The following is a 14,910-nucleotide window of genomic DNA, read 5'->3' as shown; positions in this document are numbered from 1 at the left end:
AAGTTATATGAAAGCCATACAAATATTTTCCCTATACACAAGTTCTTAATTCCACTGCCATTAGCTGCCCCAGGCTGCCCTTGCACTTGATCCACCACTCAAGCCATTCCAGCAGCAAAGCGAGCAGAAGTGTTTCCAGCAGCAGAGGGCAAGGCAAAACTTACTGCAAGACAATGAGACCACTTGGAAATATTTTCCTCAAGTAATGTGCTTAAATTAGTCTTGGAAGGAAGTTAGCATCCTCTGAATAATTTAACTACAACCTTACCTCCCCCACTACTTTTCAGCAACTTTCCTTTCTTCTCATATGACTAAATTAATTCGCTAAAGACTAGGTTATAACTGGGTTAGAAATCCAAGCCGCATCATGCAGGTCCAGCCTGTCAAGATCAGGTCAACACTGGGTTTCAGTCAATACAACTCCGATAACTTAAATTTAGTTTGATAGCTTGACTACAGTCAAAGACCCAGGACACTATGCATTAACTACACTCCAAATATGACTGACTTAACTAAACATTCTGTGTCAGATAATGTGTTTTTTTAAAAGATTTTCTACCTGAAAGTTACAGTAAGTACAGTAATTAATGCTGCAGATATTGAATACCCACATAGCATAGATTAGTATTTTGTAATAGGCAGATATGCCAATGTTTACTGCACTACAAAGTACAACTTATATAAATGTGCAAGCTGTGAAATGAGAATCCCATTTGCCATCCACTTATTCAAACAGTATTCTTGTGAATCGGGTTCTTGATCTTCATCACAACCCGTAGTCTTAAAGCCAACACAAAGACAGAACATTGCATAAAGTTCAGTACTTATTCAAAGTGTATATTCTGAGTTAATGGCTTTCCAACTTCATGGATGTAGGACTGGCGTTTCAGCATTTCTTGTGTACCATAACGCAAAGACTGCAGAGTAATACCACTTATGTTTACTTTATTAGTACACCAATGTCCTACAAATTTTAAAAAGTAATTAAACATTATTAAAGCAAGCATTAAACGCAGCCCTTCAGCCTGAAAACCACATAAAATTGATTTTAAAAATAAATCAAACTGTAGCAATTTGCAGCCTCCAGCATAGCCCCCAGTAATTTACACTTCTTCATTCTGCAAGTAAGAGCTGGGAAGGAAAAAAGACAACTTATCTGCATCAAAGATGCCTTTGCCACTATTACAAAGTAAAGCCACCCTGTTTAACTTCAGATAGAGAACTCCCTAATTGAAGGATTTAACGACTACTGCTGTTCAATAGCAGTCAGTAGAGCTACAGCTAGGGCAAGGTATCTTCACAACTAGCTGTGCATTTCTGTCATGATTTTGTTTTATGTAAAGCATACTGCTAAGATTTGAACTGCAACGTTGTGATGTATTTGAAACCATGCAATAGTATAAACCAGCTGTAACATTCATGTAGCATTGCATTTGAAATGAAGGGGCTAAATAAACTAAGAGCTGCATCACTTAAAGAACATAGTGCTATACTAGGTTTTAATAAGAAAATTTAGATACAGAAAAAGTAGGGTATGAAAATAGTGTTTTCCTTCTTGCATTATAACTAAATTACATTAAGGTTTTTGTCAGTCTCGCATATTACATTTAAACTCCCTTATTGATGGAATGGAAAGTATTCACATGTACATGATCATCCAGGTGTAAACTTGCACACATTAACAGGGAGTAGCTTTGTAGAGGATTATGACAAACCTTTACAGATTAAATGAGGTATTGCACAGATTAATAAAAAAGCAAAAGGCAACAAAAATATACAGCAAATTGATAGAACATTTACATGATAATTTTACAGATTCCATAGACAGAAAGTAGTGTTTAGTATATCATTCACCTTAAAAAATATATATATATAATAATATATGATCAATCATCCCATTCGTCATCATCCTCAAAGTCTTCTTCATCATCTTCATCCTCATCTTCATCTGTAAGACAAAAATAAACAAGTCACTTGCATGCAACCAGTTAACATGGCAAAAGTGTTACTGATTTATCCCACAACTTTCTGAAAACAGCACAATCAGTTCAAGGAAAACATGACAATACATTTGGGAATACTCTATTTTAAGACTCTTAAACATGACATTTAGTTTAGATTGATACTGTCTGAAAGTTAAATCTAATATTTTTCCATTCTCATTCCTTTCCTCAGGTGCCTTGTTTTCTATTATGAGAAAAACGAATCAGAAGTTCTCATTTAACACTTACTACTCTTTCTTAGAGAATGTGAGAGTGGCCAGCTTGTTCCAGATTGGGTTTTAAACTTCAAGGGCAGATTTCTGAAATGTAAGAACTGCTTCTCCAGCTTTACTATATACCAAGATTTCTGTTTATCATCAACATCAATGTTTGTTGTTAACTTTATTCAGCCTTCCACTATTTTTACACATATCCTAATTTCAAAATTGTAGCCTGTTAAAATTAAACTACTTATTTGTTAGGCAAGAGCATTTCCTTCCCTGGGAAAATGCTGTATTAAGCACTCTTCTGCTATTTAATCTATGTAAAGTACCAAAATTGGAAATAACTACATAGGGCAGCAAATCAACACGCTATATTGCACTTAGTCAAATGGTCTACAGACTGCAAGTGCAGTTTTGGTATGGAGGCAAGCTCTGGAACAATAATATATCAAAGCCTAAACAGAAGAGATGTGACCAAACAGCTGTGCTGCAGCTTCTAACTGCTTTGATTACAAGCAAGTATTTGAGAAATGCAAATCATCTAACAACCTTATTTTTCCCAAGCACTGAAGTATGAAAAGTTGATTCAGTACTCGTAGAGGACTAGTCAAGTAACACTAGTTATCTGATTTTTATCCAGCAGGTGGCATCCACAGCACACTGGAAGCCACAGTTTTAAGAGCATGAATCTTTGCAAGATCTTTGGCTTTAGAGACAAAAAGCATTAAAAACCTTCCTTCCAAAATATTTTGATAACTTATTTCATCACAAATTGTAGAGTGTTACATCTGGGTAGGAACAACCCCAGGTTCCAGTATAAGTTGGGCAATGACCTGTTAGAGAGCAGTGTAGGGGAAAGGGACCTAGGGGTCTTGGTGGACAGCAGGATGACCATGAGCCAGCACTGTGCCCTTGTGGCCAGGAAGGCCAATGGCATCTTGGAGTGTATTACAAGGGGGGTGGTTAGTAGGTCAAGAGAGGTTCTCCTTCCCCTCTACTCTGCCCTGCTGAGACCACATCTGGAATATTGTGTCCAGTTCCAGGCCCCTCAGTTCAAGAAGGACAGGGAACTGCTGGAGAGAGTCCAGCATAGGGCAACAAAGATGATTACAGGAGAGGAGCACCTCCCTTATGAGGAAAGGCTGAGGGAGCTGGGGCTCTTTAGCTTGGAGGAGACTGAGGGGTGACCTTATTAATGTTTACAGATATATAAAGGGTGAGTGTCAGGAGGACGGAGCCAGGCTCTTCTTGGTAACAACCAAGGACGGGACAAGGAGTAATGGCTACAAACTGGAACACAAAAGGTTCCACTTAAAATTGAGAAGAAACTTCTTCTCAGTGAGGGTGACAGAGCACTGGAACAGGCTGCCCAGGGAGGTTGTAGAGTCTCCTTCTCTGGAGACATTCAAGACCTGCCTGGACACCTTCCTGTGTAACCTCATCTAGGTGTTCCTGCTCTGGCAGGGGGATTGGACTAGATGACCTTTTGAGGTCCCTTCCAATCGCTAACATTCTGTGAAATCTAGTGGCTAAAAATAAGTCAGCTGTAAAAAAAACAAAAACAAAACCAAAACCAAACAAACAAAAAAAACCTCACCAAAAATCTTTATAAGGATATTAACCTTGATTAGTAATTTTTAACTCAGTATTACTGCAAACTACTATACACCAGTAATTCAAAGTAGCATGAACCAACCATTCAGTCCATCGCAAGGGGTCTGCCTAGACTCCAAATGCCTAGAGCATTTTGTATCTGTCTATATGCCAAAATCCATGCTTTTATCCGACAATATTTTATGTTGAACAGAAGTGTTAACTCTTGAAAACTTGACACCAGGAGGTCAGAAAGGTTCCATCATATTCACCTGAAGAATGAATGGCTTTGCTCCTTTTCTGCATAACTTCCATTAATGCACCCACAATTCCTGAGGTGGGTGCAGGTGTAGGTGGTGCACTCTCCTGACCATCAGATACCTTTTAAAAAAGGATACATTAGAAATAAACAATTAGCAAAACAGAACCTGTGTATTTTGAGACAAGCTTCCTTATAAAATTAAGAAGTTTATTTTCAGCCAGAGGCAAGAGAGAAACTGCAGTTTGTTTCTTTAGCTCAAGCTAAGTTTTTATTTATAAAAAAGTCAACCCTTTTTCTTTTGCCATAACACAACTGTAGTTAGTCCATACTCAAAATTAAATATTTTAGCTCTGACTATCATGAAGTGAGTGCTCAGCTAAAGGAAAGCTTCTTAATATGGTTGTGCAGGCATGACTTGTGTGGCTGCATAATCATTATTTATTTTATCCTTGGTATATACACAAAATAATTTTTCCTGTTTGGGTTTGTTAACCAGGTCTGTTTTGGGACAATAATCCCTTCTGAAAGTAATAGACTTTGATATTGTACACCTGTAATGGCAAATAAATATTAACACGCCCTCACACTTCTTATACCAGAAGCTTCAAGTGCAGAGTGGCCAAAAAAAAAAAAGAAGATTAACTATAGGCAAAATTATTTTGAAGATATTCAGTGACCTCAAGAAGAAATAGTAATGGTAACAGCCTGAGCTGCAGCAGGAACACCAGAAACATCTCTCATGAGTGGCACTTTTCCAGACACAGGCAGCCACCTTCTTACAAACCTCAATATTTGCAGAGCACAGCTCCATTTTAAGATGGAGAAAAATACTACTAAGTAATAATACAGCATTTGCCTTCCACTACCATTACTGCTGAACTCACCCCCTGCAGTTGTTCAGATGATTTTACTAAAGTATTCAGGAAACCAGCAATCTTTCATAGTTCTTGCATATGTTCTTTACAGCCACGATACTGTGGTATCATCACTGTAGGATTAATGCTTAAAGCTTTACTGAACAGTGAGAAGTGAGTTGAAACAAGGATAATTTCATGCACTAGTTCTCATCTATAGCAAATATGCATTCTAAGCATATTTGACCTCATTAATGTTTATAAATATGTAAAAAGTGAGTGTCACGAGGATGGAACCAGGCCCTTCTCTGTGACAACCAATGATAGGACAAGTGGCAGCGGGTACAAACTGGAACACAGGAGGTTCCACTTAAATATAAGAAGAAACTTCTTCTCAGTGAGGGTGACAGACACTGGAACAGGCTGCCCAGGGGGGTTGTGGAATCTCCTTCTCTGGAGACCTTCAAAACCCGCCTGGACACATTCCTGTGTAACCTCATCTTGGTGTTCCTGCTCTGGCGGTGGGATTGGACTAGATGATCTTTTGAGGTCCCTTCCAATCCCTAACATTCTCTGATTCTGTGATTTTCTCAGTACTACCGTTTAAAGCATCCCTTCAAATACTCTAAAAGTTATGATCCAGCCCAAAACCGACCCAGAAGTTACTGTTCACACCCACTGCAGCCATTGCTAAGTCCCAAGAGGACATAGATGAGAACCTGCTTTTACTCACAGATTTCAGCTGGATACCCTGCCGTATCTGGTCTAACAGTGCATCTCTTCCTGAGCATGACACAGGTCGACTGTTCTGTTCTACTTTCTTTAACTGAGCTCCTTCTCTGATTTGATCCAAGAGTGCTGCTTTGTTTCCTGCAGGAACTGGAAGCTGGTGATCAACCTCTGAAGGAAGGCCTGGTGGTGGAGGAGGACCAGGAGGGGGTGGAGGAGGAGGTGGCGGTGGAGGAACAGATGATCCACTTGCTGGTGGTGGTGGCGGTGGAGGAGGGCCAGATGGTGCAGATGACGAGTGCACTGGTGGTGGTGGAGGGTACATCCTGTTGGGAGGAGGTGGGGGCACCGTGGCACCAGGGCGAGATGGAGGTGGGGGTGGAGGTGCTGCTGTGGGAGCTCTGGAAGGAGGAGGTGGCGGTGCCCCTCGGCCCCTGGCAGGGGGAGGAGGGGGCCCCGAGCTGTGGGGAGGTGGTGGTGGAGGTGGAGGGGGTCCTCCTCTGCACGGTGGTGGTGGAGGTGGCGCTGAAATGAAAGAAAACAATTTGCAATTATGTACTACTCAATACCCGTACGCCTTTCAAAGACTAGCAGAAAAAGAAAAAAGGCTTTGCCTTGCTTTTTGCAAGGATCTCTGTGCCTGTGCAAATTTTACCAATTCTGGATTAAGTTGAATATAGCTAAGTATAAGTTATGCTTCTAGGAATGCAATCAAACTGAATATAGCCCCCAGGTCTGTCGTGTATTTTGTAACAGAACCAGCACTGCAGGAAGCAAGTGCAATACATAAAAAGACAATTAAAAGTTACAAAGCAAGCTTGGTCATTAATTTTGCTTTGGTCCTATGGTAGCAATTTTCTACATAATCCAAGTGTATTTTAAGTTAGTGTTTTAATTTCTCAAGACAAAAATGCAGAAAAGTTCCCAAAAAAATCCCCTAAACTTTTGTTGAGCTAGGACAGAAGGCAAGAGAAAAGATGTTTTAGAAAATACACTTGAAGTAAAATACAAAATTACCACTGTATGATTTATCCATTATTTTATTAGGGAATAATACAGGCAAATATTTTTAAAGCATCATCTTCTAGTAAAAAAAAAACCTACCAAAGCATTATGATGCAGCATAAACTGACTCTTAGTTCCTTTTACAGTAAATTAGTTCCAAAACCACCTTTATGGAAGGGAAGAGACTGTAGAAAGGAAACAACTTCAGGGCTACCTCAATGCACAGGATCATTTCTATATGAAGTGGCCTTGAAATGGACCTGCTCTGCTAATGGCATTTTAAATAGCACCATTTCATTTCCTCTTCCATTAAGCATCTAATGACTTACGGTACTTTAAGCTGTGCAGTTGCTGCATGGTAGCTACTTAATAATATTGGTGTTGTCACACAACTGAGAAAATTCACATTTGATTTCATGTGCTTTGATAATAAAAATTGTATTACACTCAAGAAGATACTTCTTTACCTCTTTCTCATTATCTCCTTCCTATTACATACTGAAAAAGCAGTCTGCCTGCATTGGAACAAAGAAGAGACATTCTGAAAAAAAAAGGGATTTTGAGGAAATAGGAGACACTAGTGCCTCAGTATCTCCTTCCCTGCTCCCTCCTAAAGTTATGTGTTATGTTCTTAAGTTCCAGAAACTGCTCCATTTTTCTTTTGCATCCCTTCAAAAGAATGACACGGGAGAATCTCTGCTCAAACTTCACATATTTTGCAAGACACATACTGCCACCATTGTTGATTAAAAAAAAAATAAATAAAATCCCACCACTTTTTGGCTGACAAGACTGTAGTTTCCCTTTCTGCCATTGGAGGCCAGCATTTTCAAATATAACTTACTCAGCTGGCACTACCGACAGCTTTTCTGTATTACTGGAAAGATACATAACATGGTCATGCTCCAGAGGCTGTAGATTTTGAACACAAGGTTTCACTTTTCCTGTGGGGAAAGGTTTTATTTGCATGGTATATAGAGAGATATGCCACAGCCAATCTGTGGCAATAGTTCAGGAGTTTTTATAAGGCTTGTCTGCACTCAGCTGGAGTGCAATGAAGGAGGAGGAGCACAGACGGAGCACCACCACTTCATCCTCTCTCCCTCCCCAAACAGATGGTATAAGCAAAACAAGAAAACTTCTTTTATTTTTTTATAAATGCACATTAAGCTGAACATGGCTATTAACAAAAAAAAAAGTATGTAAAATCTTTTACTAGTGGTACTGCCATTAAAAAAAAAAATAAACCAAAACAAAAAAACCTCACAACAAACCAAAAAACAACCAGCAATACCAAAACTAGGGAAAGGGCAGGAAAAAAAGTAACAATGTGTCTGCAACTCTCTAGTCAGCATCCTAGCAGCTTGAATAAGTAAGCACAGAAATTCTTGCAATAAAACCCAGAAAAACATGTTTCAGTTGAGAAAGAACACTTCAAACAGCAATCAAACCAACACATCAATTAACATAAATGCAGATAAACCCACTGAAATACTGGAAATATTTTATCTACCTCTATCGAAAGGTACAGAGGCAGATTTTTATCATGCATGTTAAAGATAAGGCCGCTTTTCTTTCAATTGCATACATGCAAGTGGCTGTAACTTGAAGTTAACACACATGTAATAAAAGACAGGCATTTTTAAGGTATTTTAAACTAGTCGTAAAACTCCAAGACAAGTCTTCTTAATCCAATTTTATGGTCCACAGTCAGGGATCAACAACTCTGCAAGCATTTAAAGAGTTAAGACCCACAGATTTCTTACTCATGAAAAAATTCGTAACTGCAATTTTGCTTGCAATTTCACTAAGAAGTCTGACCATATTTTATTATTGCAGTAAACCAGATATGGACTAAGTTTTCTAGGAAAGAAATCACACAGCAGCATGAATACTTTGAAGCATATGCTTAGACACCAGCTCACATACATACCGCTCCACCGAGGGGGACCTGAGGAACAAATGTAACAAGTCATTCTACCCTGAATCTGTATCTCTTCAGTCACTTGAACAATTATTCACTAGTTTCAAACTGCTATAATTTCAATGGCACTTATATCCTATTCCTCTTACAAAGTGTTCTAGGCAAGTTTTTGAAAGTTTGACCTTGGCACTGTAATTTTCAGACCTACTTGCCATATTCTACTAGATAATGCATCAGCTGAGATCACATTTCAAGGTTGGGCAGGAAATGGCTTCTTTGAGAATTTCCTTGCAGCAGAAGCCTACTCAAAACTAGCAATTTTTACTTTAAATTAGAAAAAAGGATTTTTTTCCTGTTTTTGAATATTCATATAAAATTTTCAGGCCTCTAGCTGTTGCAAGGTTCATTACACAGTGCTGCCAGGGTAAACAGGCACCACGCATACACCTGCCAGACATGTGCTACTACTGTAACTGAAAACAGCAATATTGCTTCTGAGATTTTAATTTATTTATAAGATTGAGATTATAAAGTAAATATGCAACATATGCAGTCTGAAAATAGTCTACATGGAACATACTGCATAGCTTTATAGTCAGACTGTTACAGGAAATTAACTGACATAGATAGATCCTTAGTTGTTAGGGAATTCTCATGGATCACGCACAAACATTTAACATAGTGTATGGTATACAGAAACATTGTGAAATCCAATGCAACTGCAGTAACATGAAGTTCAGAGACGAGAATCAAAAATTGCTCATCATCAAGAGCTTCTACTCTAATACTTAAGGCTAAAAACGCCCTACTAATTTTTATATGGAAATAAAAGGAACCCCACCTTGTCTGCGCAGTTCATTTTTAACAGCTTCCACACCTCCTGTTTTTTCAATGAAATCGTATATGACCTTTGAAGTTTCTTTGTCTTTCAGTTGAGCCTCTGAAATTCCACACATATCAAACAGGTTTTTCAGTTCTGGGTCTAAGTTGTTCACCTGCAAGTCAGATATATTAGTTTTAAGTACCTTGAAATAAAATAATTTTTTAAAATATCATTTGTTTTGGGAGAAAAAACAAACAAATGAACACAAACTGTGTAGTTAAAAGGAACAGCAAAGCCAAAGACACATCTCCGGGTTGAATTGTCAGTCAGAAAGGACTATTTTAGGAGAGGTAACTAACTTTCACAAAAACTCAGTTTTGCAGGTTTTCCCCTCAATCTTGAATCTCTCCTATTTCCTCTACTCCAACATCTCTCTAGGTTTGAATTATATCATAAAATCACAATTTATAATTATTTTGATGTGCAGTTAAGTTTATTTAATGCAAATCTTCACAACTTACATTAAAAACCTCTAAACTTTTAATTATTCAGTATCTTAAATAACTTATAAAATTACTTACATCAAAACCCGTGTTTGGATCCCAACCAACATGTCCAATATGTCTAAAAGAGCAGAAAAGTCCATTTAATCAGCATAAAAAGGACCTTGTTAACTAAAATAACAGGACACCGAGATAACTAGAGATTACTTCCAGCTTCTACCTCCAGGCTTATAACACTCTAAGCAATTCTTGCTTCTCAGCACCCCACTTGAGAATGGAATAGTAAAACCTTCTTTACTCCCACTTTTTGTCAAAAAGACCAAGTGGAGAAGTTCTTTTCCCCCCTTAGGTTATGGTCCATGGCAAAACATGAAGGTTCCCAGTCACCCTGTAGTGCACATGGATGGTGATAGAAGGAGATTGAGGAAGGAGTTTGGCCTTTATATAGTAACTGGACTTCAAGCTACTGCCAAAGTCTTGAGCATCATGCAGCTGAAAAATCTCCTCCCAACATCGCTGTTTGTTCTCTCATCACCCTTCTCTCATTCACTGCCTTCTTTCAAAGGAAAGTCAGGACTGTTTTCAGCTGCCGTCTTCCTAGGCTTCTAGTAGCCATTTCACATGGCTACTCAAGTATTATTTTATTTGATGCTATAATCAGCTAAAAAGGCAAAGAGTTTGAGGCCCCTCCAAGCTTCTTCATGCAACTGCTGTTTACTCTAGGAGACAGAACCATCGTGTCACCAGAACTCCATGTTTTGGGTTTCTTTTTGTCAATGACCAGTTCTAGAAACACAATGCAGTCTTCTGAATTGGACTTCCAGAGCTTTAAAAATACCAGGTGAACCATTAGTAGCCAACACAGTCTAGGCTCTGCTTGTCAAAGTACACAGTGCAACAGACCTTGCATTCCTGCTTGGGTCTGTCAGTACCACCAACAGCATAAGTTTTTTTAATGTGATTACTGAAGTTCAATGATGGTCCTGGTATAAGTATGATTTGTTAACTACTTAGTTTGAAGGACAAGAAGTAAAAATTCTGGTTTAAAAGTGACACTATGCTACAGAAAAGGCAAAAAAAGGAAGACCTCTGTTTTGCCTAAATATTTAAAGGCCCTTCATTATCAAACTATAGGATGTTTTATTAGTTACAGAATTCTGGGTGTTAAGCTACAGCTTGTTTCACATAAATTAGACAGGCATTTCCTAATACACACCCTCATATACCATTGTAATGTATTAACTGGCATAGGGAAGCTGACAAATTTAGCAGCCAACACAATCTTACCCATGTATCTCTGCACATCTGTGCAATTCAGGATGCTCTTTTAACAGGCTGTGAGCATACGATTCAGAGCTTAGTGTACTTAACTGATATTAAAATTTCCATAGAGTAGTGTTAGCATTACTTCTCATTTATTTTTCATACTTCAGAATAAAACAAGTTATTTGTACACATCGACTGTATTCTGACTGTTTACAGAGGTCTTTTCAATTAAAATGCCTATTTACCAGGTAAACTGCAACTCTTACATTATTAAAAAGAACTCATGCAGAAGTTATACTAACGTTAAGTCTAGTTTATTTTATTTCTCAGAACACCGAAACTCCACACCTGTCCAACAGAAGGCATTTAAAAGTTGTATCTACTGATTGCAGAGTTGATCCAGCATAAACAAACAGCAACGAAGTTTGTCTTCACCAGTATCACAGTTCAAGTTACATACCAGTTATCCTACTGGCATATTTCCCTAACAGCGCTGAACACAAATTCCCACACTTTTGTACAAAACCAGCAATTAAAGTGTCTTACACAGTAAAATGACACTTTGCACTCTACAGGAAACTTAACTAGACCTTAAGCTGAAAAAAAACAGACTTCCAATCTTTTTTTGCAAAGGTTCAACATTTAAAATTTAATGTTACATTTAATGATTTGGAGACATATCTTTTTGTTTGAACTTCATTCAATATTTTATCATCTTATTCTCAGCTTTTCTAGGTCTCATTCAATATTTTATGAGTGCACATAGTGTTTTGTAATGGTCAGAACCTGACAGACTTTGTAAACCAAGTCTCAAATTCATCTTATATCTGCGCTACTTCTACAAATTCTGAACAGAGGTGAGACACACTAAGGCAAATCATTATTTGCAATTAAGTCTGCATATGCTGAAGTCTGCATCAGTAGAGTTACAACAGTGATCAGCTATCAAACACTATTTGATTTTCTTTCTTTCTTTCTTTCCCTCTTACTTCCCTTCTTTTTTGCATTTTTCACTTTAAGTGACATTAACAAGTGCAGGACTTCACTGGTACTCAGATCAGAAAGAACATGGTTGATGTCCGAATTGTCTAAGCACAGTTTGGTTAGGGAATCATTTTAGCCCATTTCTCCTTTTACTTTCTATCCACTATCCCATTGTACAGAGCACTCTCTCAGAACACTGTCCAGTAACATTACTGTAACTGGTAATACCAGCATTACTTTTATGGAGAGTTTTTCTGGGAACGCACATCAGTGAAAGTAAAGCAAAATAATGGTTCAAAAGAACAAGACATTCTGGGTTTCTAGTATTTGACAGAAACTGAGCTTTCCAGTAACTAACTCAAGCTCTTTAAATTCCTGTTGCTTTAACAAATAAAGTACAGTTATTTTAAAAGGCAGAAGATTAAAATACCAAATTACAGTTCAGGAAGACAACAGTTAATTCAGTAAACTGACCAAACCCAAGTTTCATGAAAGCAAAACTTGAAATCATACATCATAACTATTCTAAAAGATTGAAGATACATAAGAAACGGTATTAGGAAAAAACCCAACCCATTCCTAGGAGGTGTATTCATACACACTGTACTTTCATTCACAAGATATGGGTACTAGCCCATATACCAGAATAAGCAAGTTTGTAAACAGAAAGCTAGAGATAAAAATATGGCTACATCATTTCTCTTTAGTTGAGTCAGGACCCATGTGCAGTTTGTACAAGGAAGCACAGCTAAGCAGGCACAGCTGTAAGAATAACAGTGTGAAAGAGCGGACCACTGAGGCTAAACATGAGTCTGCACTGAGCTGATCACTTCAATGAGACATTTTAAAATAAAACAAAACAAAAAACCCCATAAACAACAACACCCACAAAACAAACAACAAACAACTCCCCCGTCGTCCCCCCTCCCCCTCCCCCCCCCAAAAAAAAAGAAAAAAAAAGAAAAAAAAAAAAGAAAAATCAGAAAACCAAAACCACAACCACCAACAGAACAAACCCAAACTCAAGAAAAAAGTCCTTACTGGAAATTAGATGGCGTTCCAATATCTGCCTTTGTCAGTCTTCTCTTTTTAGTTTTTCCTTTCTTCTTCTCTTTGGTATACGAAATATTGTTGACTTGGGGAGTATAAAATCTGTTAGTTGTAATTTCTGGGTTTTTGATATCAACAGTCGCCATTGGTAGATTTGGGCCTGTGAAGGTAAAGTACAGGGTTTTTACTACTGTGTTTCAACAAAGCCATATTTAACCTACAAATATATTTTTTTTTTTGAGTGGCAAAACAATTGTATCATAGCCACAGTTCTACATGCCACACATATCTGTCTGGGTTCTGGATGTCAGAAACAGAAATTAAGTGACTTGCTGAAGAAAGAAACCCCAACCAACCAACAAACCCAAAACCACAATGCTTAAGCAAAGCAATGGCAGAAAAACTTTCTACACTAGAATTTGATTTTTGCAAACTTGGCAAAGACAGTAAATCTAAACTAACAAGCTTTCAGGTGCACAGAACACATGGAAACAGACACATTAAGGTACAACTCAGCTACAATCCTGGACAAAATGAAAGATGTGAGTGCCATCAATGGTAACACCCAGGACACCATCACCTTGGCAAACTGATCTGAAAGGAGAAGGAACCTCTGCTGAAGAGCTCCCATACAGGAATGCTTTCTGCCAATGCACACAGAACCGGGACAGCACAGAACTTGAGAAGGCTGCTCTGGACACACTAGTGTCTTCAAGTACATCTCAATATCTATGGGGCTATTCTGGATTTCTTATTTCTTACTCTTTGACAGGTTTGCAAAATAAAGTCCCAAATAAAAACAAAGCTTGAAGAGCAGTGACAGTGAAAACAGCACCAGGAATAGAAATTAAACACTCAAATTATTAATTATGTTCTCAAACCTTTTTCTTCATTAAACAATTCTGAATTACTACTCTTGTTATTTAAAATGCATCTGAATTATACTCCTGCCAATATTCACATTTTAGTATTAAAATACTAACAAATGAATATATAATACCTGGCATGTTTTCCAGTCTTTTTTTAAATTTTGACAGAAGATAACCCTTGACATAAATAACTAAAAGTAGAATTTAAATACTAAGAGGCAGTTTATGCATTTTTCATATATATATATATACACACACACACATACATTAAAAAAAACCCTGCAAAAATAATATGTAATCTCACAGTGAAAACTCCAAATCAGAAAGAAGGAAACAATTGATAACATAGCTGGCATTTGGAGTTTAACACCTCAGTGGGAAGGACCTAGTACAGGCCAGAACAAGAAACAAGAACAGAAACACAACACTGGCATACAGCAAAACTCATCTGAAGCCACATGACAACCCCTACACTACTGTAAGAGTCTTAAAGGACACGATTTAAAACTTCACTGAAACTGCAGGAAGATTTTCTGAAGTGTTCTCCACTAAGCAGAAATGCTTTGATCTAAAAGTGTTAATTTCATTAGATTCAAAACCAAACCCCAAAATACTCTAGGAGTTCATTTTCATTTCAATCACCTACTGTATTTTCTCACCATTACGGCGATACTTGTAGTTTCAAAAGATATACTGAGGTTCAAAAAGAAAGATGCACCTTAGCACTTCTAGGAAGCCCTTGATACTCTTCTGGAAATTCCTAAAATTCTATAAAATTACACTATTTTGCATGTAAATTCCTAAAGTAACCATACACGGTTTTAACCACAAAGCAGCAGCCG

The 14,910-nt window shown here is 37.8% G+C and overlaps 1 protein-coding gene across 1 annotated transcript in view; it reads right to left on the bottom strand.

The window, feature by feature from the left end:
• Positions 1-1,836: 1,836 nt before the first annotated feature.
• The window catches only part of WASL (WASP like actin nucleation promoting factor), a 49,042-nt gene continuing 35,968 nt past the window's right edge, over positions 1,837-14,910 (bottom strand). The window contains exons 6-11 of the mRNA XM_080354626.1: positions 13,191-13,359; positions 9,978-10,020; positions 9,415-9,568; positions 5,649-6,169; positions 4,072-4,180; positions 1,837-1,948 (exon numbers count right to left, since the gene is read on the bottom strand). Of these exons, the coding sequence (XP_080210752.1) occupies positions 1,887-1,948; positions 4,072-4,180; positions 5,649-6,169; positions 9,415-9,568; positions 9,978-10,020; positions 13,191-13,359 (1,058 nt within the window). The 3' untranslated portion in view covers positions 1,837-1,886. The remainder of the gene's footprint in view (positions 1,949-4,071; positions 4,181-5,648; positions 6,170-9,414; positions 9,569-9,977; positions 10,021-13,190; positions 13,360-14,910) is intronic.

Source organism: Nesoenas mayeri (genome assembly GCF_963082525.1).
Source record: "Nesoenas mayeri genome assembly, chromosome: 1".
Taxonomy (NCBI): Eukaryota; Metazoa; Chordata; class Aves; order Columbiformes; family Columbidae; genus Nesoenas; species Nesoenas mayeri.
This window is presented reverse-complemented; position numbering and strand designations above follow the sequence as displayed.